The sequence below is a fragment of the Sinocyclocheilus anshuiensis genome, unplaced genomic scaffold (genome assembly GCF_001515605.1).
Source record: "Sinocyclocheilus anshuiensis isolate Anshui unplaced genomic scaffold, SAMN03320099.WGS_v1.1 scaffold1379, whole genome shotgun sequence".
In the NCBI taxonomy this organism is placed as follows: domain Eukaryota; kingdom Metazoa; phylum Chordata; class Actinopteri; order Cypriniformes; family Cyprinidae; genus Sinocyclocheilus; species Sinocyclocheilus anshuiensis.
Window position 1 is genome coordinate 13,763 of NW_015536530.1, and position 8,502 is coordinate 22,264.

The window sequence follows — 8,502 nt, forward strand, 5'->3', positions numbered from 1 at the left end:
TACGTTTCTTATTTATTTGGTTATATATTATAAATGTTTACTCATTTCCAGTTTTGTATACCTATTTAAAGTTTATGCAAGTTATTTGTTATTTTATATTAGGCATAGCCTGCCCTATAGCATGGTGTATTTTTATTCGTTTTGTTAATAAAAGTTCTATGTTTTATATATAGGCTAAAGTGAGTTTGACTTTGTATTTTGTTGTTGCATTCAAGCAATTGACACCGAATTGCCACTAATTCGAAAGTGAAAGTAAAATGCGCACGGCGCTTTTAAGCTATTTAAAAGCGAAGGAAAGCGAGGAAAACAGGGAAAATTCAAACGAACAATTGCTTTACTCCGAATTGCCGCTATTTGAAAGTTAAAGTAAAATGCGCAAGCAGCTTTTGCAAGCTATTTAAAAGCGAAGGAAAGCGAGGAAAAGAGGGAACGCCCCCGCGGTGATACCGGTATTATCCGTGTTGTAACACGTCGATTAACCGGTGGGAAAATTTCCTCACCGTCACAACCCTACTCCAGAGGTGAATAAAGGCCTCCTGTAGCGAATCTATGCGTTTGTGTAAGAAATATATCCATATTTAAAACTTTATAAACCGTAATCTCTAGCTTCCGCTAACTGTTGTACGCCTGTTCATTCCGGCAGATGACATAGGATTAGGGTTGGGAATCGAAAATCGATTATCCTTATACTTAAGGTTAGGAATCGGAATCGTTGTCAAATTAAAATTTTGATTCCGCCTATCGATTCCTATGCGCTTTTTTCTTCTTCATCTGTGAGGAGCTAGCGATCTGCCAGGACCTTGCTCGCTAATCTAAGCGCTCCAAAGTTTGGTTACATTTGCGATCAGAAGCCAAAAAAGCCATGTATAATATCAGTGATAGCTAAACATGTTGCAAGAGAGGTGTCACCACCAACATGACAAAGCTGTTTAATTTAATAGATCGTTAAAGATCGCGAACACAATTCAAACCCCAACGTGATTCTATTCCTAAATTACAATGATTCGTCCGATTCATTCCTCAAGCTTTGACGTGTGCGATCAATGTTGTGATCACGTGGTTCATCCGTGCAGCGTACGATCACACCAGTGTGATTTGAACATTTAAATCTGCGTTCACGGAGAACTGGGATAAAAGTTTATAGTTCAGATATAAACTCACGATTAAAATAGAGTAAATCACCTTTTGAAAGTAATTTGACGCTTCAAATTAAGATTTATGATTACATTGTTACGCCAGTAGGTGGCGGAAAGGGGCTGTTAAAGAGGATGTTTTTTAAGCTCGTTAAGTAAGCTTGGTTTACATAATAAATAATAGTTTAGCATTCAAATACATCGCAAATATGAACACATTTAATTGGATTAATGCCGAATGAGAGAGGTAGGCTGCACGAGAACACCGTTTGCTTTCAGTTTCGCATTGAATTAGCATAATTCATTTTGGTTTGTTTAGCAACTTATATTTTTCATTCTTGTTTTCTTCTGAAACCGTTCACTATAGCCTATAGGCTAGGTATTGTGTTTATTGGTTGTACATGATAATATTTCGCTTTATTTATGAATGTAATAATGCGATTTGTGCTTATATTTTTTAACCTAAACTACAACGTAACATTAATGTGGACCTATACCGGTATCTAAATATGATTTCATTTATTTTATGCTATATAGACTTACCACATTACCCTCCACTGGGTGTAGAATGAGCAGCAATAAACTACATTTTGGCATTTTATAATACTTCTGTGGATATTTTGGTGAAAGTAACTCAAAAGTAGTGTAACGCATTACAATTCAGAGACAGTAATATTGTAATGTAACTAATTACTTTCAAAAGACAGTAACTAGTAATATATAATGTATTACATTTTGGAAGTAACTTGCCAACACTGCTGGTGAGAATATGCTTGTCTCGCGAGAACCGACGTTTGTTTACAGGAGCAAAGGAAGCAAAGTTTCCCTACTTTAGCAAAGGAAGACCAGTCTCCTCTCGGCTTATATCAAAATCCTCCCACATCTTTCTTTACAAATCTTCGTTTTGTACTTCTAATTCGTGACCGGTGTTTTGTTTTGCTCTTACAGACGAGCTTACGCTACGGAATGAACGCGCATACAACAGTTAGCGGAAGCTAGAGATTACGGTTTATAAAGTTTTAAATATGGATATATTTCTTACACAAACGCATTGGTTCGCTACAGGAGGTCTTTATGCACCTCCGGAGCCGTGTGAGGCACTTTTAATGATGGATGGATGCACTTTATTGGACTTCTTTTGGACTACTGAAAAATATCACCCATTCACTGCCATTATAAAGCTTGGAAGAGCCAGGATATTTTTTTATATAACTCTGATTGGATTCGTCTGAAAGAAGAAAGTCATACACACCTAGGATGGCTTGAGGGTGAGTAAATCATGGGGTAATTTAGATTTTTGTGTGAACTATCCCTTTAAAGCCTGTGTCACGACAAAACAATGCAAACAGCACAGTGAGATAAAAGCTCATATTCTATTAGTTGCATGGATAAAAAGAAAAAAAAAAAGTTATATTGCATATTTTGACACTTATGCATTAAAGAATCCAAAAGTTAAGGCAAGACAACCTAGAGGACACTGCAGGTTAAATTTTAACGCTACAGTTACATTATTTTTAGCTGTTGAAAACCACAGGATTTACATACGAGATCTGTGAAACAACAGCCTCGTTATGTACAGCATGCAAATAACCTATATGATAATGCACAGACCAGACTCTACGTAAATACACAGCACATTATTCATGCAGGTGGAACATCTGAGCATCAGCAGGATCTGAGATGAAGTTCCTATTCTGCATTACTGAGGAAAAACAGCAAACAACAAATGGGTGCCGTCAGAATGAGAGTCCAAACAGCTGATAAAAACATCACAATAATCCACAAGTAATCCACAGCACTCCAGTCCATCAGTTAACATCTGGAGAAGACAAAAACTGAGACAAATCCAGCATTAAGACCTTTTTAACTAAAAGAGTCCATAATCCATAATAACGCTTCCTCCAGTGAAAAAGTGTTCTGGTGTGAATCAGGAGAGAAATCTGCACAGATCAAGCAGCGTTTAAACAGCTCTAAACAAATATGTGACTGGATTCTGATGTGAGAGACAACAGCAGATGCACTTTTTCACTGGAGGAAGCGTTATTATGGACTCATATACCATGTTCTGTCTGAATACTCGATTCTGATTGGCTGGCAGGTATGCATTAAATCCATTTAATGCACAGGTAGTTCTAAATCAGTTTAATCACCGTTCTGTATTAATACTCTGCCTTAATTGATGCACACAAACAAACCCAGAGAGAGAGAGATCGCGCTGCACACACACAGAAGCATTCAGGAGCACAGAGACTTGTTGTCAACGCTGCCCCGCGACTTTTATTAATAAAACAGCCTAAATAATGGATCGCTGCATTATATTCCTCAGCAACGACGAGGTGAAATCGCTGTTTTTGAAGTAACTAAACTCACAGCTTCATTGTTTGTAGAGAGAGACGCACAAATGCAGGTAACTCACCCACACATCTCTCTCTCTCAATTGATAATTAATTCAAATAAATGCTATGATTCATTTAAATAAATGTGATCTTACCGCACTATTTCATCTGTGTGTCTGATCTGTAGCAGGCAGAATGCTAGAGATACCGAGCCATAACTGATAATAATAACCGTTATTTTTACCCTTCCGGTCAAATATTGCACTGCAAACATCATAAACAGCTTTAACTTTTCAATGCTGGCAAATGAGCATGGTATAAGCGGGATAATGCACGGCTAGTAGGGATGCACCGAAATGAAAATACTGGGCCGAAGGCCGAATACCGAACACGGTTTTCCGAGTTTTTTCCCCATGTATTTTGCCAATTTTTTTCACCATTCAAAAGAATGGTGAATATCAAAGAAAAAATCTATTACAAAACAACAATTTCAAAGTATTTACCACTGAACATTTTTTTACATTCTAGCAGACATTATTATACTAACAAAGCACAATTTAACTTAAAATTAATAAGTTAGTAAAATAATATTTTTTTGGCGATCAGACCCCCTTCTTGAATCAGTCATGTATTTTTACTGTAAAATCAAAAGCTGCCTTGCTGAGCAGAAGAGACTTCTTTTAAAACATTAGAAAATATTACAAATCCCAATTTGAACACTATGTGTGAATGTTATAATAAATGTATTAAAACAGAGCTGTTGAAATTATTATCGTTATTGTTGTCTTACTTTTTATTTTATTTTACAGAACAACAGTAAAATTACAATACTAACATTTATGATTGTTTATAGAGTTATTGCTTTTTCTCAACTTTTATTTTGGCGGAAACGCGCAGGAAGACAACAGCAGATTTATAAATGAGTCTCATTACGAATAAGTCGCACGTATCGCATTGTCACGTGCCTTGTAAAAAGAAAATCATAAAAATGTGACTGAGCAACTGACGAGTGCAGATTTCCCTCGTGGTTTGGACTTTCTGGCTAACGAGCAGATAGCACCGCGTGTCAGAATGCAATGTGCGCGTGTATTATAAAACATAACGTTCTGCAGTTTATTTACTAATTGTTTAAGGCCATTAAATCATCGATCATCATAGAGTAACCAGCAACAATCACCCCTTCCTCTTCTCATCGAAGAGATGCGATGCAGCACTAAACAGTCTCTCGCTGTCGGTGCTTGTAATGATTTTTGCGTCTTTCTCGGACAGTTATAAATGCTTCCACACTGACATGTTTGTTGCATTGTGCCTCTCACTCTTCGCTGGTTGCTATTTGATCGCGTCACGTCATTGTTCGGTACAGTTTATTCGGTCTTTTTCGCTTATCCGGCTGAACACCGGAAGAGCTTTTTTTGCTATTTTTGGCCGAATAATTTCAGTTACCGAACATCCGGTGCATCCCTAACGGCTAGCGACCTCCGCTTCGCGTCGGGTGGTTCTTTATGTATTTGAGTTAAAAGCGTCTTAATGCTGGATTAGTTTCAGCTTTTGTCTTCTCCAGATGTTAACTGATGGACTGGAGTGCTGTGGATTACTTGTGGATTATTGTGATGTTTTTATCAGCTGTTTGGACTCTCATTCTGACGGCACCCATTCACTGCAGAGCATCCATTGCTGAGACACTGATGCAATGCTACACTTCTACAAACCTGATGAAGAAACACACTCATCTGCAAATGGGATGGTCTGAGAGTGAGCACATTTTCATTTCTGGCTGAGCTATTCCTTTAGGAGTGTTGATGAATCATGTGTCTGATGTAAGATATGTTGAGCTGTTTTCACATCTCACCTGATCCACAGACCACGAACACAAAGAGCGCGAGGAGCCACGGACCCACCGGAGACTTCTCCTCATTCACCACACGCTGCGGGACAAACACATTCATACAGACAGCATTAACGCCACACACATCTACGGCTCAAACACATGCAATCACAAGATTAAGGCTACGAGGTTTGTGCCAAAAACAAAAAAAAAGAGTTGACTGCTTTACATTAGTCCATGTTGTTTGTTTATGTTGACACTGTTGTTCTGTTGAGACAAAAAAATTATGGCGTTCCAATTCTGCCAAAAATGCGTTTGTCACATTTGTCTATTTATGTGTTCAATCTACAAGTTGGGAAGCCGTAATTATGACATCAGGTGCGTTCAAATCACTTTGGTTGGAGCAAGATTGCGATGCACTTTCCTACAAAAAAAAAAAAAAACTGTTTTAACCTTACTTCTACAAAATGATGAATAAAAAATGCACATCAGCGTGTTTTTGATTTTTCTGTTTTTATTTAATTTATAAAGGTGCTGTAAATCTAATCATTATATACTCTATCATAATTGAATCAGAATCAGAATCAGAAGAGCTTTATTACCAAGTATGTTTACACACACAAGGAACAATACTATCGTAATATTCGCAGAACATTATCTGTACATCGTTAATGGAATGTTTTTTTTCCTGAAACATTTTAGTTGAACGTTCATCTAACATTTTTAAATGTTGCTACTTGTTTCAGAACATTCAAAAAACACACAACAGTAACGTTTGCATGTTTACAACAGGATAAAATGGAATGTTCCATTAACGTTTGCATAACCATGAAAAAAAAAACGTTTGACTGGACATTTTGAATGTTCAGATAACATTCAGAAATAATGTTTTCCTAATTTAATAAGAACGTTAGCAGAACATTCTTAGAACATATTTTTAGCTGGGAGAAAGACAAATGCATCGGAGTGTTACAGAAACCTTGTTATTGACAACTCTAAATGTTGTATTTGTTTCCCTGGATTTCTGTAAAATGTTTTGCAGGACGTTCACAGTGAGCAGAAACCTACAAAGCATAAAACTGAGCTAAAACACAAACAAAACAACAGCAGATGCAGGCGAAAGTATTTTACAAAGCAGTGGATAATTTTGGCATGGCTGGAGCACCATATTTCGGGAACCTGGTGTATGTGTATGTGTGTGTGTGTGTTATTAAATTATTTTTTATAATTACTGTATCAATTACTCTACCAATTACTGTATCAAAGAGTGATGGTATAAAATGGCACTTCTGATATAAGGCACCTAAATGTTATTTCTGAGAATACCATGGTACTGATGCCATAAACATGCAATACTTTTTGTGAGTGGTGTGTATTTTATGCGAGTGTGTATGTGATGTGTTGCAGGCGCAGTGTGCATATTCGTATATTGTGTGCATTGATGTGTTTGCAATGCGCATCGAGCATGTGTAGTGTATATATATGTTTGTGCTGGAGCTCGCGTACCGTGGTTTTCTGCACGTGTCCTCTCTGTGTGATCGTCTTACTGTGTTTCTCGTTCGCTACTTTCATCCGCTGCACCGCCGACATGATGCCGCCGCTGCTGGAACGCGTCACGGGAGGCGGAAGATCGCGCTGGGCCGGTAAACGGAGCGGCGTTGTCCGGTGATTCGGTTCCGTTCCAGACAGACGCTCGAGCTGCGCCGCAGCGGTGTCACGTGACCCGGTGCGGGACCCGCCTCCTCGTTACGTCACACCTCTATTCTCACTGACATGACGTCATGCATTGACGACAAAAAACGATTTGAACGATATTTGAAAACTAAAACTTTGAAACGTTGTCTAATTGTTCCACCCCCTTTATATTTATTGTTTTTATGTTGACCCTTGTATACAGTAAAAAAAATGCACAAATCTGTACATAAAGCTTCTGTTCCAGATGTTGTTTTTTTTCCTTAGTCTTATTTCAATATTCTTTCTGTTCCCAATGTCATATATGTATGTATGTATGTATGTATGTTTGTACCAAAAGCTGCTAAAAACCACAACAAATTCCTTGTGTGCTTGATTCTGATATTTATAACTGAATGATATTTATAAGTCTATAATGTTGACTGATATTAACATTCACTTCCATGGAAATGTTTAAAAGTTACATTGGCTTAGTGGCTTTGTTCATTCATTTAAAAAGCCAAGTAAAGGCCTAATTAAACATGCAGGGCTCTATATATAATAGACTTGAGACTATAATTTGTAATTATTTAGTTACAAATTAAAATATATATTTAGTAATAATATGTGTAAGGAAAGGCAGCACAGGTGAATAGGGTAAAAAAAAAAAAACTCATAGATATCACCATATTTACCCAGTTGATTTATAATGATTTGTATTAGTTTTCTCAAATGTTATGTTTAAATATGCAAACCCATTGTCTAACTAAATATGCACTAATTTGCATACATTTCCAAAACAGAAATCTGATTCATAAATTCATGTCAGATTTTGTCCTCATATTAGAGTTAAAGATTCTTATAGAGGGGATTCTGGATTTCTCTTTTTATCGCTCCATAAATCAGAAAATACTCTCAACAGACAGAAAACAAACACATTTTCACCATGTTTTCAGCAGTAAAATGTTGTATAAATCAGTGTGAATGAAATATGAAGAAACCTTCAGAATATAGAAAGGAATAAAACTGTAAAGTGTGGTGTTTGTCAGAGAAAACATTTTAAAGACAAAAAACTGACCAATACATGAAAAAAAAAAGTTTTTGCCTGCTTACTTGGTGTAAAATGCATACTGTATGTTTTCTATATCTGTCCACAGACCCTGTACTTGGAACATTAATTATTTTTTATTAATTAATTAATTATTATTATTTACTTTAGCATCAAAATACTGTCAATTTGATCATTTTCTATTGGGAATCTGTGTAGTTTCATTGCTGAGAAACATAGAGGAGAAAGGAAAACTCAACAGTTTCAGAAAGCTTTAACAAACAACATCAGCTCAGATTTAGATGTTAAATAACATTTATGGACGACACACAAACAAGTTTAAACTTGTGTTAAGTACTGAGAAAAAGTTCCCACTCACAAACTGTCTGAACAGAAGCTCTGTCACGTCAAACACGGTAAACAAAACTGACTGGAGAATCAGCCAGAGGTCACACACACACACACTCACTCACACACACACACACACAC

The 8,502-nt window shown here is 36.8% G+C and overlaps 1 protein-coding gene across 1 annotated transcript in view; it reads right to left on the reverse strand.

Annotated features, from left to right (window-relative positions):
• Positions 1-7,057, reverse strand: part of LOC107694628 (stress-associated endoplasmic reticulum protein 1-like) — an 8,222-nt gene extending 1,165 nt beyond the window's left edge. The window contains exons 1-2 of the mRNA XM_016494318.1: positions 6,801-7,057; positions 5,319-5,394 (exon numbers count right to left, since the gene is read on the reverse strand). Coding sequence (XP_016349804.1) covers positions 5,319-5,394; positions 6,801-6,884 — 160 coding nt within the window. The 5' untranslated portion in view covers positions 6,885-7,057. The remainder of the gene's footprint in view (positions 1-5,318; positions 5,395-6,800) is intronic.
• Positions 7,058-8,502: the final 1,445 nt, after the last annotated feature.